The sequence below is a fragment of the Bombina bombina genome, chromosome 1, assembly GCF_027579735.1.
Source record: "Bombina bombina isolate aBomBom1 chromosome 1, aBomBom1.pri, whole genome shotgun sequence".
Lineage (NCBI taxonomy): Eukaryota > Metazoa > Chordata > Amphibia > Anura > Bombinatoridae > Bombina > Bombina bombina.
In genome coordinates this window covers 1,133,865,871-1,133,893,201 of record NC_069499.1, presented here as the reverse complement: position 1 = coordinate 1,133,893,201, position 27,331 = coordinate 1,133,865,871, and the positions used below count along the sequence as shown (strand labels likewise).

The 27,331-nt window shown below is 39.0% G+C and overlaps 1 protein-coding gene across 1 annotated transcript; it reads left to right on the top strand.

Annotated features, from left to right (window-relative positions):
* The first annotated feature begins 960 nt into the window (after positions 1-960).
* On the top strand, positions 961-8,465 carry LOC128645644 (keratin, type I cytoskeletal 17-like). Its single transcript, XM_053698777.1, has 8 exons — positions 961-1,634; positions 3,414-3,496; positions 3,746-3,902; positions 4,427-4,588; positions 4,964-5,089; positions 5,553-5,773; positions 6,276-6,298; positions 8,112-8,465. Exons 1-8 carry the CDS (start codon positions 1,137-1,139, stop codon positions 8,207-8,209), a joined length of 1,368 nt encoding a protein of 455 aa, XP_053554752.1. The 5' UTR covers positions 961-1,136; the 3' UTR covers positions 8,210-8,465.
* Positions 8,466-27,331: the final 18,866 nt, after the last annotated feature.

Sequence of the window (27,331 nt, the reverse complement as noted above, 5' to 3'; positions counted from 1 at the left end):
ACCATTGCTAGTATAGCAAAATCATTGTATTAGTTATTATTTATTTGCTCATGGAAAATTATGCCTGAAATAATTGTTTTACATCCCCTAAAAACTTTCTCTCCACATATTTTATTCATGTTCATTTTCTCAATTTTCAGTTCCTGATTGTAGTTACCCAGCTGGTTTATTGTTGAACATTATCTCATATTTGCCCACACCAATATTACTTAAAGGGACATTTTATTATTGCACTATTGCTTTCATAGGATTAAACGCATGGTTTAAGTCACTGGGAGCTAGCTGAACACATTTGGTGAGCCAATGACAAGAAGCATATATGTGTAGCCATCAATCACCAACCAACTCTCAGTTGTGCATTACTACTCCTGAGTAAAGTAAGCTTTTCAACAAAGAATAAAGTAAATGAAGTACATTTGTTAATATAAGTAAATTGCAAGTCTGGTTTGGCGACAAACTCAAAGGTGTCAAAGTAAAAATAAAAAAAAATATTTCCTGTCTAAGTGTTTAGTTTATGTTTGTTCTCAGACTACACACTGTTCTAGCAGATGTTTTATACTGAGTTGATAACTTCCATTGTGTTTCTATTGAATGGTATGTTTTGCTAAATTAAGGAATTAACAAAATAGCTTTAGACAGGGATTGTTCATTGGAACAGCTTTGGTTTCAGCATAGTTCCTAATAATTTTCCACGTAAAGGGAGGGGTGTTTCTGAAACCTTGATTCTTACCTGTATAAGTGTATAGGAATGTCAAATGCATAGCCTGGGGGAAGAAGCCTCCCTGACTCAATGTGAATCAGACCTTTTGTTTTAAAACATAGCACAGAATATACAAATACAATACTACCTCCCAGATGAGTGAAAGCACTTTGTGTAAGATGGTTTAAGGGAAAAGGAGGGGGAAGTGGTGAAACATTTCTGGGTTATTCTACCAGACCAATGAGGTAATTCCTGACGTTCGCACAAATGTTGGCACGCAATTCAAAGCTGATGACTCTGCGGAGGGACCAATCCTTACAAGAAACTCACACCCACATCCCTCAGTATAAAGGAAGTGAGAGAGATCTGTGTTCCCTACACTCAACTATAACATCCTCCTTAAGGCACTTAGCAAGCAGGGCTCTTTGATAGTATAATGTCTTCTTCCTACAGCATCAGGCAGACCACTTCCTCCTCAGGTTCTTCCAAGGGCCACAGCTTAGGTGGTTATGGTGGTGGGGGCTCTAGTAGGGTCTCTTTAGTTAATCAAAGGGCCCCAAGCATCCATGGTGGCAGTGGTGGTTACTCTATATCCACTGGGGGCCTGGGTGGAAGCTTCCTGTCCAGCTGTGGTGTTGGGTCTGGATCTGGTGCTGGTTACAACTCTGGCTATAGCTATGGTGGGGGCTTTGGTTCCAATTCTGGTTTCAGCTATGGATCTGGTGGAGGGGATGCCCTTCTGTCAGGAGGAGAGAAAGAGACCATGCAGAACCTGAATGACCGATTGGCTTCCTACTTGGACAAAGTCCGCTCCTTGGAGAAGGCCAATACCCAGTTGGAAATTCAGATCAGAGAGTGGTATGAGAAGCATGGACCCAGCCCAGCCCGTGACTACAGCCATTACTACAAAGTCATTGAGGAGCTCCGCAACAAGGTAAGAAGATGCTAAATAGATGTACATATTATCCCTTTTACTATAGATATCCGTTACATCACTACAATACTACTGTACCGTTATACATTCATACATTAGTTATTTCAGGTAAATCATCATCATCTGACTCTATTTACCCTACTGCATGATATCCATTTTACCATATCACTTATATTCCTTGAAAGAATGTCTAAGTTTTTTATAATATTTTTTTTTCCAGTCATTATATTGCATATTCTTTTTTACATTAATATGACATGTGTTAATCTTTAAGATTTTCGTGCATCTCTGTCTCTATTATCTTAGTTTATTACATTGTACTTCACTCCATTTACTATAATTTTGTTCATCGTCCATAACTTTTAGTAATTTGTTATATTTTCATAAACAATCTACATATTACAAACATACAAAAAATACATTGCCTTTTGTTAAACCCAGTTGCACAATACACTAGCCTCAATATTACATTTCACACACAGTTTCAAATATAAACATAGGATAACAAAATAAGGAAAAATTGTATTAATATTGTGTAATTTTCCACAATATAGGTATTGGATATGAAACACAAATCTTTTGACACTCCCAAATTAGGTTGTGCAGTTGGCTCTCATTTATCTCATGCCAGTGATATTCTCATTGGCAGCTCAACTGCTCATCCTATAGTGATGCAACTATGACGACATCCAAATGATATGTAGCTTATCATAGTCTACATGAACGAAATGTTTAAGATTTCTATTTAACATGTATACACTGCAGAAACATAATTTGTTGAACTACATATAAAACTCCTGTTGCAATTTATTTTTTTTCTCAAGTTATAACTCATGAATTGCCTTATTTTCTCTATGTAAGATATTGCCACAATTTACTGTTATTCTATACAGCTCATTCTTTTACAAGGTTGAGAAGTTGGTCCAGAGATACATACCTCTCCAATTCCTATAGTATTAAATGGTACAAATTCACAAAAGCATTAACCATCCCTTCTAATTATTAAATAATATTCATAACAAACTAGTTAATTATTTGGAAAGATTTGTCTCTAAGTAAAATTCTATCCACGTGCCCCACTCCCAAGAGCAGGAAGTCTGGTGTAATATGGAGAAGCTGGTCTTGGGTACATGGATGGTTAAGTAACATTTAACTTATCACTTGATCATTTTCCATTCAGCAGATTTAGAGCTAGGAGTGGCAGGAATAATTGAGATGTGATGAAGCCATTTTTTATAGAATTAGGAGTGGATGCATAGAACTACCAATCAAGTGATGTGGTAGAAAAACTGGTTAAGTTCGTAAAGGAATCCCAACACCAGAATCTTGGAATGTTAAAGACAATATATAAGCAGACAATAAGTGCACGTTTTGCATAGGGTGACCATGCTCACACATATTAAAAATGCATGATGCAGGGCTGCTTTACAGCTGAAGTATTGCAACTGAATTAGCTCAGCATTATAATATGGTCTGATTTATAAAGCATTTTTGTCAAGTGCTTACATTGTTCTTATTTGCGTATTTCTGTTTTCTATATTCCATCAATGTATTAGCTATTTAAGCTGCACTTTAAAACTCAAAATTGGCCCCAAGTTTCTACAAAAGTAACTTCCAGTGAGACAATCTTTCTTATTCCTATATTACCCTACAAAACCAACTCATTATCGACTGGAGAGCTAGTTCACGTTTAGTTAATCCATTGAATATCATACAATCTGGATTGAATTTTCTTGTTTTTTGTGAATCATGTGCTTAAGTGTTTTTCCTATCTCCTAGATCCTTGCTGCCACAATGGACAATTCTGCCACTATTCTGCAAATTGACAATGCCAGGCTGGCTGCTGATGACTTCAGAACCAAGTAAGAGCTTATTTCCTACAAAGCAGAATAAAGAGGAGGTGCTTAACATATCAGTCTACTGTTGCAGACATTGATAAATTAGCTATCTCTGACTTGAATTGTGGCATCCCAAATTATAGCACATAAAGCTTAAATCTATATGTGGCCACATTTATATGTGTTGTAGATTTTTGAGACAACATAAGTAGAGTTTTATATCAACAGAAATAGCCAATAGTTATATGACCTCAATCTACTGTTTTTATCAAGGTATGAAACTGAATTGTCCCTCCGTATGAGTGTCGAGGGTGACATCAATGGTCTGCGCAGAGTTTTGGATGAGCTGACCCTAACCAGATCAGACCTGGAGATACAAATTGAAAGCCTAAAGGAGGAGCTGGCCTACCTGAAGAAGAACCACGAAGAGGTATTTTCTTATACTGATGTTCAGCGTATAACAGAAGGAATATACGGCTGTATCACAAAATGCTTAGCTAGGTAGTTCTGAGTTTGATATTTATGTGTAGGTGGAAAGGTGAGGCCCGATAGAGCCAAAACAGGCTAGGGGTTGTAATACAAAGAACTGAGTAAACTAAACAATGCAATAGATATCTGATGTTTACAGAAGGTTACATGGTTTGATTTCTTTTTTTAAACCATACAGTCTTAACTAGATTGATGCAAAAGTGTGCCAAGAATATAGAATCTAATCACTAGAATGTAAAATGACACATGTTAACTTAATTGTTTAGTACATTTATACAAAGAAAAATTCGATTAGAGACTTATTGATCAATAACTACATTGGAAATTTTAATTTCAGGCCCATAACAAATACATTTCATGAATTAAAATGAACAATATATTTAAAATGATTACATGAAGATACATAAAGGTGTCAGTACCATCTTTGTAATGCAATTGAGCAATGGAACATTGTCTTCTGTATAGGAAATGAATGCCCTGCGTGGACAGGTTGGTGGTCAGGTCAGTGTGGAGATGGATGCTGCTCCTTCTATCGACCTCAGCAAGATTATGACTGACATGAGAGAACAGTATGAAGCCTTGGCCGATAAGAACCGCAAGGAAGTAGAGGCCTGGTACCTTAAACGGGTAGGTTATTATGATATCTGTTAACGCAATTTTTAGTTTACATTTGTAAAAAAAACTAACAGTGGGGTATTTATTTATTTTTGTGCTGCTTTAGGCGTAATAATTCCAGGGACACATGGAGAGGCCATGCACCCTTAGTAGACTATAAGGGATTACTGATTTATAATAAAATGAATGAATAAAACATTTGAAGAGCATTAGAGTGGAAATAAAAAATGCCATATAATTACAGCTAATGCGCTGCTTACTCCTAATCCTGCTGCTCTAGGCACAGAACTAGAATTAGTTAACCTAGGCCAAAATACACCGCTTCTAAAAACCTATATGCTTCTTGACTAAAATGAATAATTTAATCTGTAATATTTGCTTTCACAGACAGAAGAACTGAACAGAGAAGTCACAAGCCACAGTGTACAGATCCAGTCCAGCAAGAGCGAAATCACAGACCTTAAACGTACCTTTCAGAGCCTAGAAATTGAGCTGCAAACACAACTGAGCATGGTAAGATTTGTTGGCAACACATATTAAAAACATATTTAATGACTAAGTGGCCGAATTATTAAGCACCGTATGGTGCCTAATACATCTGTTAAGACCGTTGCTCCTTAACTGGTCCGGACAGCAATCAACCTGATCAGATAGAATCGGGTTGATTGACACCCCCTGCTAGCGGCCGATTGGCCGCAAATCTGCAGGGGGCGGCATTGCACAAGCAGTTCACCAGAAGCATTCAGTGATGAGCGGATCATGTCGGACAGACATATGATAAATCGGCCCCTAAGGCTCAAAATATTACAAGTATCTTGGAATTAATGTAAACAATATGGTTTTTTTTTCATAACATTTCTTTGAAATTCTATAAACATTGTATTCTAGGTTCTTTCTTTGTTCTTTTTTTTGGTTTCCACTATTCACTTTTTAACAAATAAATAAATAATTTTATGTTCTTTGTTACCTACTACAGAAATCAGCGCTAGAGAACACACTGGCAGAAACAGAAGGCAGGTACTGTGTCCAGCTGTCACACATTCAAGAGCTTATTGGTGGTGTAGAAGCTCAGCTTGCAGATTTGCGGTCAGACATGGAACGTCAAAGCCATGAATACAAGATTCTCATGGATGTGAAGACACGTCTGGAGCAAGAGATTGCCACCTACAGACGTCTCCTTGAAGGAGAAGACAGCCAGTAAGTAACTGAAAATTGTAAATCATCCTAAAATTTATAGAATTGCATTTTCCAAAATTCATAATATTGTCCAAAGATAACATTAGCAATAATGATAGTAACCTATGCTCCTTTCTGGTTTCTGGTCCTGTAACTAAGTGAATAACAGATTTAAATTACAACATACAGTCTATATAACCAACACAGATTTCACGGCCTAGCAAATAACCATAACTTTATTTCTAGCTCCCATGGCCAAATAGCTTTGCAAACTCAAATAATGAATTTGATAGTTTAGTATAATTTTAATTTAATGTGGTTAAAATGTAGTGCAGGTATTTCTGAAAATAATTATTTAATATGTCTGAGGTCTCCCATTGTTCTTTCTGCTGAATTCTGCTATTGTATTATGAACACCCCTCTGGCTTTTAATTTACAATAGTCTGACTATGAAAGTGCCAAAATATATTTTAACATTATTCAAACTTATTAATCATTTAATTTTTTCTTTTTTTTCCCATAGCCTGTCCCAGTCTCACAAAGACGGTAATTATCTTCTAACTGTTACAGTAATTATACAAAGGTTCAATTAAAAACACATGTAGATTCTACTGCATAGCATAGCAATATGTTTTCAACAAAATTTACCTTTTAAGTCTATAGGGATTTAGCCACCTATTTCCATGAATAAGTACTCTATCTATCATCTATCTATCTATCTATCTATCTATCTATCTATCTATCTACCTATCATCTATCTATCTATCTATCTATCTATCTATCTATCTATCTATCTATCTATCTATCTATCTATCTATCTATCATCTATCTATTATTTATTTGTATGTCTGTCTGTCTATATAGTATCTTTCTGTTTGTCTGTCTGTCTATTTATCTATCTTTCTATCACACACACATATACACACTCATGCAAACACTTTTACACACACACACATATGTATACTATGTTAATGTAAGTATTTTAAAGTGAATGTAGAAGTGATCTAACCAGAAAAGTTAGTAGAAAGTGTAATAGAGTGGTGCTAAAGTCACTGTGCACAATTAAAATATATATTAATTAAATCAGATGCATACCATAATAACATTTAAAATATAATTTTTATTCAGAAATATACAAAGATAAAAGAGTAGGGACATCTCCCTGTTAGGTAAATGTGTGTTGTTTTAAAATGTGCTGCCTAAATATCCTCTCAAAGTAATTGGTAACTTCCCTTAAAGGGACATTATACTCATATGCTAAATCACTTGAAACTGATGCAGTATAACTGTAAAAAGCTGACAGGAAAATATCACCTGAGCATCTTTATGTAAAAAAGAAGATATTTTACCTCACAATTTCCTCAGCTCAGCAGAGTAAGTTCTGTGTAAAAAAATATACTTCAGCTGCAGGTAAAAAAAAATAAAAAATGAAGAAATGAACAGCAGCCAATCAGCATCAATAGTGCTTAACTCTCATGAGATTTCATAGTAGACTTCCTTAAACTGAATAGGGAAATAATATGAGTGTGCACGAAAGCTCACTCCCTTAGCTGTCCCGGGACAGACATACTGATTTGCTGCTTAAAGTCCTTTGCAATGGGGTTTGAATACTTAGGACATTTTAAGGTAAAATATCTTTTTTTTTTACATAGAGATGTTCAGGTGATATTTTCTAGTCAGCTTTTTACAGCTATGCTGCATCACTTTCAAGTGTTTCAACATTTGGGTATCATGGCCCTTTAAATTGTGGAGTACCAGGCTCCGAAAAATTTTAAACCACCTGTACCGTCCTTATACAGTCTCATATAATATGGATACATTCGTTCCCAATTCTTTAGAAAACAATTTCGTAGCAGTCATTTTAACCACAGTAACTCTGTTTTTTTGGTTGCTCTCCGCCTCTATGTCCTCCACTTTCTCCTTAGTAGTCTCACTAGAGTGTATTTAACAGCCCGCTGTACACCAGATTCAGCGTGGCCGCTTTCAGCGTCTTTTGGGAGCTCTTCCGTGTCCGATCATGTGACCTTAAACCAGGGTCCTGATTTGTTGAAGACGTCCCTACTCTTTTATCTTTGTATATTTCTGAATTAAAATTGTATTTTAAATGTTATTGTGGTATGCATCTGATTTAATGAATATATATTTTAATTGTGTACAGTGACTTTAACTTTTTAGCACCACTTAACACTTTCTACTAACTTTTCTGGTTTATGGTTATTTTTCTGGATAAAATAACTTTAAGAGTGTGTGTAAAGTCATAGATATCACTAGCACATCCTTTATTATCATCAAAATAGAACTGATCTAACACCAACTCTGAAGACTATCAGTTGTCTAATTCTTCTTTTTTTTTGTGCAGTTTCTCAAACCACACGCAATATTCGCACTATTATCCATGAAACTGTTGATGGGAAAGTTGTCTCCACTCAGGAGAAAGTTCATCAATCAAGCTATTAATTTAAAAGACCTCTCAGAATCCAGTAATCTCTTCACACAAAAGCCTAATTCAAGAACCAAATAGGCATCATGACAACAAAAGATACAATACATTTACACAATGTGTGTTAATAAATCCATGTATGTATTTTTCTGGATTCTGTCTGAGGGATCATCATTGCCAAATCTATGTGCTTTATCTCAAACAAATGCATTTTGAGATATCCCTCCAATATTTCCTTCTTTCTCTAATAAAGTCCTGTGCTTCATTCATGCATTTCTGTCTTTTAATAGTTTTTTGTTAAAGCCTTATTATTAGAGGTAAAATATGTAGTCACATGTATATGTGCGTGTGTTTATATGTGGCTCAAAATTCCAAGTCCTATGCTATTAGCCATACCCATTCTGATCCCACCCATCACCTACCCACACTGCACTATACACTTTACACTGAGATACTTTTGTATAAAGGGGTTCTCTGCTATGGAGGCTAGATGAATCCAGGGTATTGCAGCATTCTACACACTGAATATCTGATCAGTGCAGAAGCACATTTAAATCTGTCCCTATTGCCCACAACAAAGGAGATAAGATAGATACAACTAAAGAGGTTTTCAAAAGGTTTGTCCTTGGAGTGAAAAACTTAATTTAATTTTTTATCCAGAATACAAAGTTGGTCAAAATTTCTTTCTTTCTGTTTTTTAAGGAGGATAAAAATTAAAATATGTAAAACTTTTATGTGTCTTCAAGAAAGGTACTCGGGTCATGATCTCAAGTGTAGTAGGTTCAGGAGCAATTTGCATAAGCACCTCTTCACAGAATGGTGGGTTGATTCATGGAATAAACTTCCATTAAAAGTGGTAAAGATAAAACACTGTGAATGACTTACCTGGGATAAGCATAAGGCTATCCTATAAACTAATTAAGCTTACTCTTTATAGGAAATATTGGCAGACTTGTTGTAAAATCCATGGGCGCGATCACATATACGTAGTAGGTTTTGGTGCAAGCGTGGAAACCTGCGCCGCCCGTAATTTCACCTCGCACATCGGGGTATTACATATATGGCGCCGGCATTTCCTAAGTGGCGTAAGTCGGATAAACTAGCGATGTCCAGAAATAAGCGTAAATACAAATTTCTGGAGTCGCCAGTGACTTACGGCACTTTAGAAACTGCCGGAGCCTAAGAAAAGTAAAGAAAATCTAAAATCTCCCGTAACAGTCTAACACGCCTCCCAAAAATAAGCCCGGCACGTATAACCCCTATATCCGCAATCCCCCCTCTCACTACTAATAATAAATGTATTAACCCCTAGACCGACAACCCCCCACAACGCAATATGCCTATTTAAACTATTAACCCCTATATCCACCATCAAACCCACACCACAAGTAATAACTAAAGTATTAACCCCTAAACTGCCATAGCCCACAACTCAATACACCTATTAAAGTATTAACCCCTAAACCGCCATAGCTTACAACGCAATAAACCTAACCCCTAACCTAACCCCCCTAACCTAACCCCCCCTAACCTAACCCCCCTAACAACACCCCCTAAATGAACTAAAAATACCTAATTTACAAAATACTAAAGTTACTCATAAATTACAAAAAATTAACACTACTTTAAAAATAAAAATAAACTAAGTATAAATTAAAGGGGCAGTCTAATCCAAATTCTGGAGTAGACTGTCTCTTTAAACTAGAATTACAGAAAATAAAAAAATCTAAGATTACAGAAAATAATAAAGAAAATTACAAAATTTAGAAAAAATTATACCTAATCCCTATGAAAATAAAAAAACCCACCCAAAATAAAAACACCCCTAATCTAATAAACTACCAGTAGCCCTTAAAAGTGCTTTTTGCAGGGCATTGCCCAAAGATAATCAGCTCTTTTGCAACATAAATACACAACCCCCCAACAGTAAAACCCCCCCACCCACCAAACCCCCCAACAAAAAAACTAACACTAAAAACCCTAAACTACCCATTGCCCTGAAAAGGGCATTTGTTGGGCATTGCCAGCTCTTTTGCTGCCCACCCTATCTAATTAAAATAAACCCCCCAAGTGGTTCTTACCTGTCCTGAAGACCGGCGGAGAAGGTCCTGTTCCAGGCGGTGAAGTCTTCTTCCAAGCGGCAACCTCTTCTTCTTCCAGGAACCAGCCGGCGCGGAGCGGAGGAGTTGAAGACCGATGACCGCGGAGCTGAAGACCGTCTACTCTGGAATAGTGATGTCGCGAACTTCAATTGGCAGACGAACTTTAAAACCTACAAGGACTCTTTCTGGCCACAATAGTGATGGAAAAGTTGTTTCAAGGGTACTAACATCGGGACTGTGGCATGCTGGAGGGGGATCCCTGGCAAAACTCCCATGGAAAATTACATAGTTGATGCAGAGTCTGCTTTTAACCCATAAAGAGCCTAAATCACCTAACATCCCCAAATTGTTTGCAATAACGTGCTTTAAAACATCAGTTATGATGTCGTATCTATAAGGTAGTGTAAGGGTTACGGCCGCTTCACAGTGACAGAGCAAACTCCAAGTGTAACGCACCGCAAACAACCGCAAACAGTCCATTTGCACAACCACGAGATAGATAGATTTGATAGATAGATACATAGATTATATAGCTCAATCGTTGCAATATACATATGATCGATACAAATTACATAGATCAATAGATGCAATATACATTTGATAGATACGAATTACATAAATCAATAGATGCAATATCCATTTGATAGATACGAATGTTATCGATCCAAAGATGCAATATACATTTGATAGATACGAATTACATCAATCAAAATATGTAATATACATTTTATTGATCCGAATTACATCGATCAATAGATGCAATCTACATTTGATAGATAATTTTGATAGTTCGATCAATTTGATAGATAAATAAATAGATTTGAAATATATATAATTTCCCTGACAGAGTATAACAATAAGACATGCGGTCTGTGACCCGTGGTGTGTTAAGTAGTACTATTCTTAGCAGTTTACTACAACCTGTTACTCCCCCTATCGGGGGAGGTCTATATGGCCTTCATTTTTGGAACCGCGAGATGGAAGAAGATGATTGGTCTGTCCTCCTACTTCAAATTTGTCAAAAACACAAGTGGCTGTCTCAAAACAGTCCGGACACAAGATAGATAGATAGATAGGATAGATAGATATACATAGATTGATAGTTAGATAGAATCGATAGAAGAGAAAAAGATAGATTTGTTAGTTATATAATTACCCTGAGAAAGTATAATAATTAAACATGCGGTCTTGGACCCATGGTAACTAGGTTGTGTTAAGTAGTACTATTCTTAGCACTTTCAGCCCTGTAACTCCTCCTATCGGTGGAGGTCTATATGGCGTGTATGATTACCCTGACAAAGTATAACAACAAGACACGCGGTCTGGGACCCATGGTAATTTGTTTGTGTTAAAGGGACAGTATACTGTAAAATAGTTTTTCCTTTAATTTTTTTACAATTGCTTTTTGTACCAACTGCAGAGTAAAAATATATGAAAATTAGCTTTTTAAGGTTTATTTGTGTATATTAAAGCTCTTATTTTGTGTTTTGAAGCCACAATCTAATAAAATGGGTTGAGCTTGTAGGTATAATCAGATCTCATTACTGTATCACATTGTGTACATATACATGTGTCTTTATCTTATATCTGTCCATAAAACAATCACCAGTACTTGGAGAGAACAATGGAAAATCAACATTTTATTACCTTATATCTGCTATATCCCACTGGGAGTGTAATGTCTTCTGCTGGCTGTGTTTACAAAGCTTATCTATAGCTTGGACCTGCGACCACAAACTTTCAGAATAGGTGGGGATACCACATGCTAAATCAACTATTTCAAATGCCAATATAAGGGTAAAGGAGCTACCTGTAAACAATGTAATACACTCCAGCAGGTTAAGTGGATCATTGGGAACAAATTAAAGGGGAGAAATATTTTGAGTAAACTGTCCCTTTAAGTAAAACTTTTCATAGCACTTTAATCCCTCTTACTCCCCCTTTCGGTGGAGTTCTATATGGCCTGCATGATTACCCTGACAAAGTATAACAACAAAACATCTGGTCTGGGACCCATGGTAACTAGGTTGTGTTTTAAGTAGTACTATTCTTAGCACTTTAATCTCTGTAACTCCCCCTATCGGGGGAGGTCTATACGGCCTGCATGATTACCCATACAAAATATAATAATAAGACATCTGCTCTGGTTCTGGGACCCATGGTAAGGTTGTCTTAAGTAGTACTGTTCTTAGCATTTTAATACCTGTTACTCACCCTATCGGGGGAGGTCTATATGGCCTGCATGATTACCCTAACAAAATATAATAACAAGACATGCGTTCTGGGACCCATGGTAACTATGTTGTGTTAAGTAGTACTGTCCTTAGCATTTTAATACCTGTTACTCACCCTATGGGGGAGGTCTATATGGCCTGCATGATTACCATTACAAATATATTAACAAGACATGCGGTCTGGGACTCATGGTAAGTAGGTTGTGTTAAGTAGTACTCTTAGCATTTTAATACCTGTTACTCACCCTATCGGGGGAGGTCTATATGGCCTGCATGATTACCCTAACAAAATATAATAATAAGACATATGCTCTGGGACCCATGGTAAGTTTGTGTTAAGTAGTACTGTTCTTAGCATTTCAAAACCTGTTACTCGCCCTATCGGGGGAGGTCTATATGGCCTGCCTGATTACCCTTACAAAATATAATAATAAAACATATGCTCTGGGACCCATGGTAACTAGGTTGTTTTAATTAGTACTGTTGTTATTAGTTTAATACCTGTTACAACACCGAATGGTGGCAGGTCTATATGGCCTGCATGATTAGCCGCACCCAACCCAAAAAAAGCCAAGCGGTCTTGGACTAAGACCCATGGCTAACTTGGTTGTTTCAAGTAGTACTGTTCTTAGCACTTTCATCCCTGTTACTTCCAGGCCTCTCGGGGGTGGTCTACATGGCCATCATGTTTAGCCTAACATAGTACAACAATAAAACCTTGGCTCTTCAAAGCCTGTTAATTGGCTTTATTTTGGTAGTACTGTTCTTATTAGTTTAATACCTGATACAACACCGAATGGTGGCAGGTCTATATGGCCTGCAGGATTAGCCGCACCCAACCCAAAAAAAAGCCAAGCGGTCTTGGACTAAGACCCATGGCTAACTCGGTTGTTTCAAGTAGTACTATTCTTAGCACTTTCATCCCTGTTACTTCCAGGCCTCTCGGGGGTGGTCTACATGGCCATCATGTTTAGCCTAACATAGTACAACAATAAAACCTTGGCTCTTCAAAGCCTGTTAATTGGCTTTATTTTGGTAGTACTGTTCTTATTAGTTTAATACCTGATACAACACAGAATGGTGGCAGGTCTATATGGCCTGCATGATTATCCGCACCCAACCCAAAAAAATGCCAAGCGGTCTTGGACTAAGACCCATGGCTAACTTGGTTGTTTCAAGTAGTACTATTCTTAGCACTTTCATCCCTGTTACTTCCAGGCCTCTCGGGGGTGGTCTACATGGCTATCATGTTTAGCCTAACATAGTACAACAATAAAACCTTGGCTCTTCAAAGCCTGTTAATTGGCTTTATTTTGGTAGTACTGTTCTTATTAGTTTAATACCTGATACAACACCGAATGGTGGCAGGTCTATATGGCCTGCATGATTAGCCGCACCCAACCCAAAAAAAAGTAAAGCGGTCTTGGACTAAGACCCATGGCTAACTTGGTTGTTTCAAGTAGTACTATTCTTGCACTTTCATCCCTGTTACTTCCAGGCCTCTCGGTGGTGGTCTACATGGCTATTATGTTTAGCCTAACATAGTACAACAATAAAACCTTGGCTCTTCAAAGCCTGTTAATTGGCTTTATTTTGGTAGTACTGTTCTTATTAGTTTAATACCTGATACAAAACCGAATGGTGGCAGGTCTATATGGCCTGCATGATTAGCCGCACCCAACCCAAAAAAAAGCCAAGCGGTCTTGGACTAAGACCCATGGCTAACTCGGTTGTTTCAAGTAGTACTATTCTTAGCACTTTCATCCCTGTTACTTCCAGGCCTCTCGGGGGTGGTCTACATGGCCTTCATGTTTAGCCTAACATAGTACAACAATAAAACCTTGGCTCTTCAAAGCCTGTTAATTGGCTTTATTTTGGTAGTACTGTTCTTATTAGTTTAATACCTGATACAACACAGAATGGTGGCAGGTCTATATGGCCTGCATGATTAGCCGCACCCAACCCAAAAAAAGCCAAGCGGTCTTGGACTAAGACCCATGGCTAACTTGGTTGTTTCAAGTAGTACTGTTCTTAGCACTTTCATCCCTGTTACTTCCAGGCCTCTCGGGGGTGGTCTACATGGCCATCATGTTTAGCCTAACATAGTACAACAATAAAACCTTGGCTCTTCAAAGCCTGTTAATTGGCTTTATTTTGGTAGTACTGTTCTTATTAGTTTAATACCTGATACAACACCGAATGGTGGCAGGTCTATATGGCCTGCATGATTAGCCGCACCCAACCCAAAAAAAAGCCAAGCGGTCTTGGACTAAGACCCATGGCTAACTTGGTTGTTTCAAGTAGTACTATTCTTAGCACTTTCATCCCTGTTACTTCCAGGCCTCTCGGTGAAGGTCTACATGGCCATCATGTTTAGCCTAACATAGTACAACAATAAAACCTTGGCTCTTCAAAGCCTGTTAATTGGCTTTATTTTGGTAGTACTGTTCTTATTAGTTTAATACTTGATACAACACCGAATGGTGGCAGGTCTATATGGCCTGCATGATTAGCCGCACCCAACCCAAAAAAAAGCCAAGCGGTCTTGGACTAAGACCCATGGCTAACTCGGTTGTTTCAAGTAGCACTATTCTTAGCACTTTCATCCCTGTTACTTCCAGGCCTCTCGGTGGTGGTCTACATGGCCATCATGTTTAGCCTAACATAGTACAACAATAAAACCTTGGCTCTTCAAAGCCTGTTAATTGGCTTTATTTTGGTAGTACTGTTCTTATTAGTTTAATACCTGATACAACACCGAATGGTGGCAGGTCTATATGGCCTGCATGATTAGCCGCACCCAACCCAAAAAAAGCCAAGCGGTCTTGGACTAAGACCCATGGCTAACTTGGTTGTTTCAAGTAGTACTGTTCTTAGCACTTTCATCCCTGTTACTTCCAGGCCTCTCGGGGGTGGTCTACATGGCCATCATGTTTAGCCTAACATAGTACAACAATAAAACCTTGGCTCTTCAAAGCCTGTTAATTGGCTTTATTTTGGTAGTACTGTTCTTATTAGTTTAATACCTGATACAACACCGAATGGTGGCAGGTCTATATGGCCTGCATGATTAGCCGCACCCAACCCAAAAAAAAGCCAAGCGGTCTTGGACTAAGACCCATGGCTAACTTGGTTGTTTCAAGTAGTACTATTCTTAGCACTTTCATCCCTGTTACTTCCAGGCCTCTCGGTGGTGGTCTACATGGCCATCATGTTTAGCCTAACATAGTACAACAATAAAACCTTGGCTCTTCAAAGCCTGTTAATTGGCTTTATTTTGGTAGTACTGTTCTTATTAGTTTAATACCTGATACAACACCGAATGGTGGCAGGTCTATATGGCCTGCAGGATTAGCCGCACCCAACCCAAAAAAAAGCCAAGCGGTCTTGGACTAAGACCCATGGCTAACTCGGTTGTTTCAAGTAGTACTATTCTCAGCACTTTCATCCCTGTTACTTCCAGGCCTCTCGGGGGTGGTCTACATGGCCATCATGTTTAGCCTAACATAGTACAACAATAAAACCTTGGCTCTTCAAAGCCTGTTAATTGGCTTTATTTTGGTAGTACTGTTCTTATTAGTTTAATACCTGATACAACACAGAATGGTGGCAGGTCTATATGGCCTGCATGATTAGCCGCACCCAACCCAAAAAAATGCCAAGCGGTCTTGGACTAAGACCCATGGCTAACTCGGTTGTTTCAAGTAGTACTATTCTTAGCACTTTCATCCCTGTTACTTCCAGGCCTCTCGGGGGTGGTCTACATGGCTATCATGTTTAGCCTAACATAGTACAACAATAAAACCTTGGCTCTTCAAAGCCTGTTAATTGGCTTTATTTTGGTAGTACTGTTCTTATTAGTTTAATACCTGATACAACACCGAATGGTGGCAGGTCTATATGGCCTGCATGATTAGCCTCACCCAACCCAAAAAAAAGTAAAGCGGTCTTGGACTAAGACCCATGGCTAACTTGGTTGTTTCAAGTAGTACTATTCTTAGCACTTTCATCCCTGTTACTTCCAGGCCTCTCGGTGGTGGTCTACATGGCCATTATGTTTAGCCTAACATAGTACAACAATAAAACCTTGGCTCTTCAAAGCCTGTTAATTGGCTTTATTTTGGTAGTACTGTTCTTATTAGTTTAATACCTAATACAAAACCGAATGGTGGCAGGTCTATATGGCCTGCATGATTAGCCGCACCCAACCCAAAAAAAAGCCAAGCGGTCTTGGACTAAGACCCATGGCTAACTCGGTTGTTTCAAGTAGTACTATTCTTAGCACTTTCATCCCTGTTACTTCCAGGCCTCTCGGGGGTGGTCTACATGGCCTTCATGTTTAGCCTAACATAGTACAACAATAAAACCTTGGCTCTTCAAAGCCTGTTAATTGGCTTTATTTTGGTAGTACTGTTCTTATTAGTTTAATACCTGATACAACACAGAATGGTGGCAGGTCTATATGGCCTGCATGATTAGCCGCACCCACCCCAAAAAAATGCCAAGCGGTCTTGGACTAAGACCCATGGCTAACTTGGTTGTTTCAAGTAGTACTATTCTTAGCACTTTCATCCCTGTTACTTCCAGACCTCTCTGTGGTGGTCTACATGGCCATCATGTTTAGCCAAACATAGTACAACAATAAAACCTTGGCTCTTCAAAGCCTGTTAATTGGCTTTATTTTGGTAGTACTGTTCTTATTAGTTTAATACCTGATACAACACCGAATGGTGGCAGGTCTATATGGCCTGCATGATTAGCCGCACCCAACCCAAAAAAAAGCCAAGCGGTCTTGGACTAAGACCCATGGCTAACTCGGTTGTTTCAAGTAGTACTATTCTTAGCACTTTCATCCCTGTTACTTCCAGGCCTCTCGGGGGTGGTCTACATGGCCTTCATGTTTAGCCTAACATAGTACAACAATAAAACCTTGGCTCTTCAAAGCCTGTTAATTGGCTTTATTTTGGTAGTACTGTTCTTATTAGTTTAATACCTGATACAACACAGAATGGTGGCAGGTCTATATGGCCTGCATGATTAGCCGCACCCAACCCAAAAAAAATGCCAAGCGGTCTTGGACTAAGACCCATGGCTAACTCGGTTGTTTCAAGTAGTACTATTCTTAGCACTTTCATCCCTGTTATTTCCAGGCCTCTCGGGGGTGGTCTACATGGCTATCATGTTTAGCCTAACATAGTACAACAATAAAACCTTGGCTCTTCAAAGCCTGTTAATTGGCTTTATTTTGGTAGTACTGTTCTTATTAGTTTAACACCTGATACAACACCGAATGGTGGCAGGTCTATATGGCTTGCATGATTAGCCGCACCCAACCCAAAAAAAAGCCAGGCGGTCTTGGACTAAGACCCATGGCTAACTCGTTTGTTTCAAGTAGTACTATTCTTAGCACTTTCATCCCTGTTACTTCCAGGCCTCTCGGGGGTGGTCTACATGGCCTTCATGTTTAGCCTAACATAGTACAACAATAAAACCTTGGCTCTTCAAAGCCTGTTAATTGGCTTTATTTTGGTAGTACTGTTCTTATTAGTTTAATACCTGATACAACACCGAATGGTGGCAGGTCTATATGGCCTGCATGATTAGCCGCACCCAACCCAAAAAAAAGTAAAGCGGTCTTGGACTAAGACCCATGGCTAACTCGGTTGTTTCAAGTAGTACTATTCTTAGCACTTTCATCCCTGTTACTTCCAAGTCGGCCTGGCACACAGGCTTGCAGGCAGGAGGGAACTGCAATTCAATGGCACTACTAGACTACTGATTCCCAGTCAAAAAAGTGATGATTTACAATTTTTTCAATACTGTTACAAGAAATATGATTGGTGGCACTAATTGGCTAGTTGGGCCTGGCACACAGGCTGGCAGGCAGGAGGAAAGTGCAATTCAATGGCACAAGCAAAATGATGATTCACAATCACCATCTAACAATGTTTAAACAATACTGTGACAACAAATATGATTGGTGTAACTAGTTGGCAAGTCGGCCTGGCACACAGGCTGGCAGGCAGGAGGAAACTGCAATTCAATGGCACAAGCAAAATGATGATTCACAATCACCATCTAACAATGTTTAAACAATACTGTGACAACAAATATGATTGGTGTAACTAGTTGGCAAGTCGGCCTGGCACACAGGCTGGCAGGCAGGAGGAAACTGCAATTCAATGGCACTAGTAGACTGCAGATTCACAGTCAAAAAAGTGATGACTTACAATTTTTTCAATATTGTTACTAGAAATATGATTGGTGGCACTAATTGGCTAGTTGGGCCTGGCACACAGGGTGGCAGGCAGGAGGAAAGTGCAATTCAATGGCACCAGCAAACTGATTATTCAGAATCACAATCTAACAATTTTTAATTTTAAATATTAACAATACTGTGACAACAAATATGATTGGTGTAACTAGTTGGCAAGTTGGCCTGGCACACAGGCTGGCAGGCAGGAGGAAACTACAATTCAATGGCACTACTAGACTGCAGATTCACAGTAAAAAAAGTGATGATTTACAATTTTTTCAATACTGTTACAAGAAATATGATTGGTGGCATTAATTGGCTAGTTGGGCCTGGCACACAGGCTGGCAGGCAGGAGGAAAGTGCAATTCAATGGCACAAGCAAACTGATGATTCACAATCACAATCTAAAAAATTTTAATTTTAAATATTAACAATACTGTGACAACAAATATGATTGGTGTAACTAGTTGGCAAGTCGGCCTGGCACACAGGCTGGCAGGCAGGAGGAAAGTGCAATTCAATGGCACAAGCAAAATGATGATTCACAATCAGAATCTAACAATTTTTAATTTTAAATATTAACAATACTGTGACAACAAATGTGATTGGTGTAACTAGTTGGCAAATCGGCCTGGCACACAGGCTGGCAGGCAGGAGGAAAATGCAATTCAATGGCACTAGTAGACTGCAGATTCACAGTCAAAACAGTGATGATTTACAATTTTTTCAATACTGTTACTAGAAATATGATTGGTGGCACTAATTGGCTAGTTGGGCCTGGCACACAAGCTGGCAGGCAGGAGGAAAGGGCAATTCAATGGCACGAGCAAACTGATGATTCAAAATCACAATCTAACATTTTTTTATTTTAAATATTAACAATACTGTGACAACAAATATGATTGATATAACTAGTTGGCAAGTCGGCCTGGCACACAGGCTGGCAGGCAGGAGGAAAATGCAATTCAAGGGCACGAGTAGACTGCAGATTCACAGTCAAAAAAGTGATGATTTACAATTTTTCCTATACTGTTACAAGAAATATGATTGGTGGCACTAATTGGCTAGTTGGGCCTGGCACACAGGCTGGCAGGCAGGAGGAAAGTGCAATTCAATGGCACGAGCAAACTGATGATTCACAATCACAATCTAACAATTTTTAATTTTAAATATTAACAATACTGTTACAACAAATATGATTGGTGTAACTGGTTGGCAAGTCGGCCTGGCACCCAGGCTGGCAGGCAGGAGGAAAATGCAATTCAAGGGCACTAGTAGACTGCAGATTCACAGTAAAAAAAGTGATGATTTACAATTTTTCAATACTGTTACAAGAAATATGATTGGTGGCACTAATTGGCTAGTTGGGCCTGGCACACAGGCTGGCAGGAAGGAGGAAAGTGCAATTCAATGGCACAAGCAAACTGATGATTCACAATCACAATCTAACAATTTTTAATTTTAAATATTAACAATACTGTGACAACAAATATGATTGGTGTAACTAGTTGGCAAGTCGGCCTGGCAGTTGGCACACAGGCTGGCAGGCAGGAGGAAAAAGCAATTCAAGGGCACTAGTAGACTGCAGATTCACAGTCAAAAAAGTGATGGTTTACAATTTTTTCAATACTATTACTAGAAATATGATTGGTGGCACTAATTGGCTAGTTGGGCCTGGCACACAGGCTGGCAGGCAGGAGGAAAGTGCAATTCAATGGCACGAGCAAACTGATGATTCACAATCGAACAATGTTTAATTTTAAATATTAACAATACTGTTACAACACCTATGATTGGTGAAACTAGTTGGCAAGTGGGCCTGGCACACAGGCTGGCAGGCAGGAGGAAACTGCAATTCAATGGCACTAGGAGACTGAAGATTTGCAGTCAAAAAACATGATTTAAAAATGTTTCTATACTGTTACAAGAAATATGATTGGTGGCACTAATTGGCTAGTTGGGCCTGGCACACAGGCTGGCAGGCAGGAGGAAAGTGCAATTCAATGGCACAAGCAAACTGATGATTCACAATCAAACAATTTTTCATTTTAAAGATTAACAATACTGTTACAACAACTATGATTGGTGTAACTAGTTGGCAAGTGGGCCTGGCACACAGGCTGGCAGGCAGGAAGAAAGTGCAATTCAATGGCACGAGCAATCTGATGATTCACAATCGAAATTTTTTAATTTTAAATATTAACAATACTGTTACAACAACTGTGATTGGTGTAACTAGTTGGCAAGTGGGCCTGGCACACAGGCTGGCACTAGTGGTGGCAGGCTGGCCTGTGAACTTATATTAAATAACACCCGAAGAGTGATGTAAAACTTTTTTTTTAAAACATTTAATGTTATGTTACAACAGATAGGAGTGGTGGACTGGCACTGAGGATGGAAGTAGGCACAGTATATGCTGGCAGCCTGACACACAGGCTGGCACTAATGGCAGCCTGGCTACTAAAATTTAATAACACTAGAAGAGAACTGATGTTAAAAAATAAACTGTGTAACACTAACTATATGATGTCTGCCAGAAACACACAGGCCTGATGGAAAAAGAAATTAAATTACACTAGCAAAATGATTTAAATTTTTTTTTTTACTTTTAAATAATGTAATGCAGATATGAGTTGTGGCTGGTAGGTAGGGCAGCAATTTAACACAGTATGCTGTGTAAGTGAGAAAAACACAGGCCTGATAGAAAATGAAGTTAGATTACACTAGCAAAATAATTTAAAAGTTTATATTTTAATATTAAAATAATGTTAAGCAGATATGAGTGGTGGCACTGGCTGGCTGCTACGTAGGGCAGCAATTAACAACAGTATGCTCTGTAAGTCAGATAGACAGTTAGACACAGGCCTGATAGAAAATAAAATTAGATTACACTAGCATAATGATTTAAAGATTTTTTTTTAATTTAAAGAAAAAGGTTAAGCACATATGAGTTGTGGCTGATAGCCTTGGAAGGGCAGCAATTAAAAACAGTAGGCTCTGTAAGTCAGATACACACAGGCCTGATAGAAAATACAATTAGATTACACTAGCAAAATGATTTAAAGTTTTTTTTTGGGGGAATTTAAAAAAAGGTTAAACACATATCAGTCGTGGCTCATAGACTAGGGAGGGCAGAAATTAAACACAGTATGCTCTGTAAGTTAGCAAAACACACAGGCCTGATAGAAAATGATATTAGATTATACTAACAAAAAAAATGTAAAGTTTTTTTTAAAATTTAAAATAAGGTGAAGCAGATATGAGTGGTGGCTGGCACAGAGCAATTAACTAAAAGACTGAAAAAAACTGAAGTATATGCTGTGTGAGCCTGACAGACACAGGCCTGATAGAAAATGAAATTAGATTACACTAGCAAAATGATTTAAAATATTTTTTTAAAATTTAAAATATTGTTATAAGCGGATATGACCACTGGTGGCTGGCACAGATCAATGAACCAGAGTATATGCTGTGTGACACAGGCCTGATAGAAAATGAAAATAAATTACACTAGCAAAATAATTTCAAATTTTTGTTGGTTAAATTTAAACTAATGTTGTTAGGCAGATATCAGTGGTGGCAGTAATCACAGCATATGCTGTGAGCCTTACACACAGGCTGAAAGCCAGGCAAATGCTTATAAAAATACTAAGAAAAAAAAAAAAAAAGGCTGAAGTTATAGCCCTAAAAAGGGCTTTTTGGGGTGCTGTCCTTGCAGCAGAGATGAGATGAGTCCTTCAGGACTGTAGTGGACACTAAATACACTAGCCTAGCTATCTATTTCCCTATAATGTCAGCAGCAGCAAAACAAAACGTCCTCTCACTAACAAAGCAAGGTCATTATGAGTCTAAAATGGCTGCTGCCAAGAAGATGGGAGGGTCTGTGAGGGAGTGTCTGATGCTGATTGGCTCTAATGTGTCAGAAGGCTGTGACATACAGGGTCAAAGTTTCCTCAATGATGACACATAGGGGGCGGATCGAACATCGCATGTGTTCGCCCACCGTGGAGAACGCGAACAAGCTGAGTTCGCCGTGAACCGTTCGCGGGCGAACAGTTCGGGACATCACTACTCTGGAACTGAAGACCGGCAACTCTGGAACTGAAGAACGGCAACCGCGGAGACGTGGAGGATCCTCTTCTTACGATCTCCGCTGTACACTGAATAGGAATTCAAGGTACGCAATTAAAAATGATGTCCCTTGAATTCCTATTGGCTGATTTGAGCCTTCAAATTCAAATCAGCCAATCGGATGAGAGCTACTGAAATTATATTGGCTGATTTGAATAGCCAATAGAATGTCAGTAGCTCTTATCCTATTGGCTGATTTGAACACGCAATAGGATTTCAGTAGCTCTCATCCGATTGGCTGATTTGAATTTGAAGGCTCAAATCAGCCAATAGGAATGCAAGGAACGCCATTTTTAATCGCGTACCTTGAATTCCTATTCAGTGTACAGCGGAGATCGTATGAAGAGGATCCTCCACGCTCCATGGCTCCGCGGTCGCCGGTCTTCAGTTCCAGAGTCGCCGGTCTTCAGTTCCAGAGTCGACGGTCTTCAGCTTCGCGGTCATCAGTCTTCAACTCCTCCACTCCGGCTGGTTCCTGGAAGAAGAAGAGTTCGCAGCTTGGAAGAAGACTTCACCGCCTTGAACAGGACCTTCTCCTCCGGTCTTCAGGAAAGGTAAGGACCACTTGGGGGTTAGACTTAGGGTTTTTTAAAGGGGTTTTTGGGGGGTTTATTTTATTTAGATAGGATGGGCAGCAAAAGAGCTGGCAATGCCCAACAAATGCCCTTTTCAGGGCAATGGGTAGTTTAGGGTTTTTAGTGTTAGTTTTTTTTGGGGGGGTTTGGTGGGTGGGGGTTTTTTACTGTTGGGGGGGTTGTGTATTGTTTGTGCAAAAGAGCTGATTATCTTGGGGCAATGCCCTGCAAAAAGTCCTTTTAATGGATACTGGTTGTTTATTAGATTAGGGGGTGTTTTTATTTTGGGGGGGCTTTTTTATTTTCATAGGGATTAGGTGTAATTTATTTAAAATTTTGTAATTTTATTTATTATTTTCTCTAATCTTAGATTTTATTATTTTCTGTAATTCTTGCTTAAAGGGACAGTCTAATACAGAATTTTGAATTTTTCCAGCGCTCACTTTAAACAATGCTGGTATTACAAGTTTTGTGAATGGCTGTGAGCGTTGAGCAAATTTAGCTCCACATGTCACTGTAATACCAGCGTTGCTTACGGTAGTGGTAAGTTGGCTAAAAAGTGCTTGTGCACGATTTCCCCATAGGAAACAATGGGGCTGAGATGGCTTAAAAAAAAATAACACCTGCAAAAAAGCAGCGTCCAGCTTCTAGGGCCGGCGTTTTGTTTTAGGCAGCCTTAGGGCGCACCAGCAGGGGGGCGCTGAGAGCAGTGCTGATTATTGCCGACTGCTGCCTATAATTAAAAAAAATGTAAAAGTATTTTTTTTATTTTATTCGATATTTCTCTGTCTGTCACTCTGTGTGCCGAAACCAGCACCCCCCCCCTCCCTATGTGGTGTCAGTGAGGTCTGTTACTTGTTTGTGCACACACTTGATAATCAACACTGCAACGGGTCACGGACGGTCAGATTCTCTCAGAGCAGAGGCGCTGCTGCACTCAGTGGGTGGATCATGGAGGACTGGTGGTGATGACGAGGGAGGCAGAGGCGGAGCTTACTTGCCTTGCGCGCAGCAAACATCCGTCTGAAAGTGCTGACTCGTCTGACTGACTGCCAGCCTACTTGATGATGACGTCACTTACTCTGAGTGACTGTGAGAGGGAATGGACGGTCTCCAAGTGACAAAGGCAGCCTGAGCCAGCCACCATCTCTGAGCCTCAGACACGTGACGTGACTCTCGTGATGAGCAGGTCTCAGGTTAGGTCCCGGTCGAGGTGTTGAGCAGGCGAGGGAACTGGGATGGGTCACGGGGGTCGCAGTCCCAGAATCGGATCATCATCGACGATTCGACTAAGGCTGGCAGGCCAGCCAGGCAGAAGTAGAGACTTCACTGTGTCAGAGAGCAGAGCAGCAGCCAGCCAGGTTACGGTAGGTAGGAATTTCTTAAAAATCATGGTGTCATCATGGCTCTTAATTATAATTTGCGTTGCGGTAAAGGTTAAGGACCAATGCATATGCAGCATGATAGCAAATGAAATAGTTTTTTTATGTAAGTGTGTGTGTGAAGCGCTAAGCTAGACCCACCTAGCCAATCTACGGTGACTGCCTCCTTCCCAGACAGTTATAAGAAAGCAAATTTTCAAAATGGAATTTGTAGATGGCACTTTAAGCTATGGGACTGTATTTTAAAATAGATATAATAAAATAAAACGGAAATAATAATTTGTTCACTAATTTTGCTTGAAAGGATTCGCTAAAAGGTGAATTTCAAATAGTTTTATTGATGGTTTCTGCAATCTTTGCACCTAAAAATTGGTAAATACAAAATAATAATAAAAACAAAGAAAAAAGTATAATCACAATTCAACACACCTCATTCATAAAACTCATTCATTAGATACTTCAAAAATGTAAAACAGTAATTCTAATTCTTAGGTTTATAACTTTAAAACCTTTAAAAACTTTTAAAAAGACCCTTTATCTAGCAAGTTAATAAATGAAGACAGATATACAAAATGTCCTTTTAGAACAAATGCGTCTCCAAATGAAACTGAGAGCAGAGGATGACGATAATTTCTCCTGTTAAGTGTAGTCAGTCCACGGGTCATCATTACTTATGGGATATTAACTCCTCCCCAACAGGAAGTGCAAGAGGATCACCCAAGCAGAGCTGCTATATAGCTCCTTCCCTCTACGTCACACCCAGTCATTCTCTTGCACCCAACTAATAGATAGGATGTGTGAGAGGACTGTGGTGATTAAACTTAGTTTTTTATATCTTCAATCAAAAGTTTGTTATTTTAAACGGCACCGGAGTGTGTTGTTTCCTTCTCAGGCAGAATTTGAAGAAGAATCTACCTGAGTTTTTGTATATGATCTTAGCGGACGTAACTAAGATCCGTTTGCTGTTCTCGGCCATTCTGAGGAGTAAGGTAACTTCAGATCAGGGGACAGCGGGCAGGTTCACCTGCAAAGAGGTATGTTGCAGTATATTATTTTCTAAGGAATGGAATTGACTGAGAAAATACTGCTAATACCGATATAATGTAAGTACAGCCTTAAATGCAGTAGTAGCAACTGGTATCAGGCTGATATGTATATATGTTTACACTTAAGTATTTCTGGGGAATGGCACTTCACTGGGAAAATACTGTATGCATATAACTTTTAGCCTAACTTGCAGTGTGAGCGACTAGCAGCAGGCTTTTTAATGACATTTCATATATTAGATTTTAAACGTTTACTGGCATGTTAAATCGTTTAATTATCTGAGGTACTTGGTGAAAATTGTTTTGGGTTTTATTTTCCACATGGCTGTCGTTTGTTTTAAATTAAAACTGTTTACTGAGCTTCCCTCACTGTTGTAGTGTGAGTGGGAGGGGCCTATTTTGGCGCTTTTGCTACTCATCAGAAATTCAGTCACAGTCTGTCTTTTTCTCCCTGCATGATCCAGGACGTCTCCACAGAGCTCAGGGGTCTTCAAAACTAGTTTTGAGGGAGGTAATCACTCACAACAGACCTGTGAGACTGTGCTTGACTGTGATAAAAACGCTTATATTTTCAATTGTTATACGTTTTTTTCTGATATTAAGGGTTAATCATCCATTGCTAATGAGTACAATCCTTTGCTAAATTTGGTTTCTATAACTAATCCGGTTCATTGTTATTCAACTGTGACAGTTTTTGTGTGCTTCTTAAAGGCACAGTAACGTTTTTACATATTGCTTGTAAATTTAGTTGAAAAGTATTTCCAAGCTTGCTAGTCTAATTGCTAGTTTGTTTAAACATGTCTGACACAGAGGAATCTCTTTGTGCAATATGTTCAAAAGCCAAGGTGGATCCCAATAGAAATTTATGTACTAATTGCATTGATGCTACTGTAAATAAAAGTCAATCTGTACATGTTAAGCAACATTCACCAGACAACGAGGGGGAAGTTATGCCGACTAACTTGCCTCACGTGTCAGTACCTGCATCTCCCGCTCAGGAGGTGCGTGATATTGTAACGCCAAGTACATCAGGGCGGCCATTACAAATCACTCTACAAGACATGGCTAATGTTATGACTGAAGTTTTGTCTAAATTGCCAGAACTTAGAGGTAAACGAGATCACTCTGGAATGAGAACAGAGTATACTGATAATGCTAGGGCCATGTCTGATACTGCGTCACAATTTGCAGAGCATGAGGACGGAGAGCTTCATTCTGCGGGTGACGGATCTGATCCAAATAAACTGGATTCAGACATTTCAAATTTTAAGTTTAAGCTGGAAAACCTCCGTGTATTGCTAGGGGAGGTGTTAGCGGCTCTGAATGATTGTAACACAGTTGCAATCCCAGAGAAAATGTGTAGGTTGGATAAATATTTTGCGGTACCGACGAGTACTGACGTTTTTCCTATAC

Coding starts and splice junctions, on each gene's coding strand:
- LOC128645644 (XM_053698777.1), top strand. CDS start 1,137: ATGTCTTCTTCCTACAGCATCAGGCAGACCACTTCCTCCTCAGGTTCT. Junction 1,635..3,413: donor TTGAGGAGCTCCGCAACAAG/GTAAGAAGATGC, acceptor CCTATCTCCTAG/ATCCTTGCTGCCACAATGGA. Junction 4,589..4,963: donor AGGCCTGGTACCTTAAACGG/GTAGGTTATTAT, acceptor TTGCTTTCACAG/ACAGAAGAACTGAACAGAGA.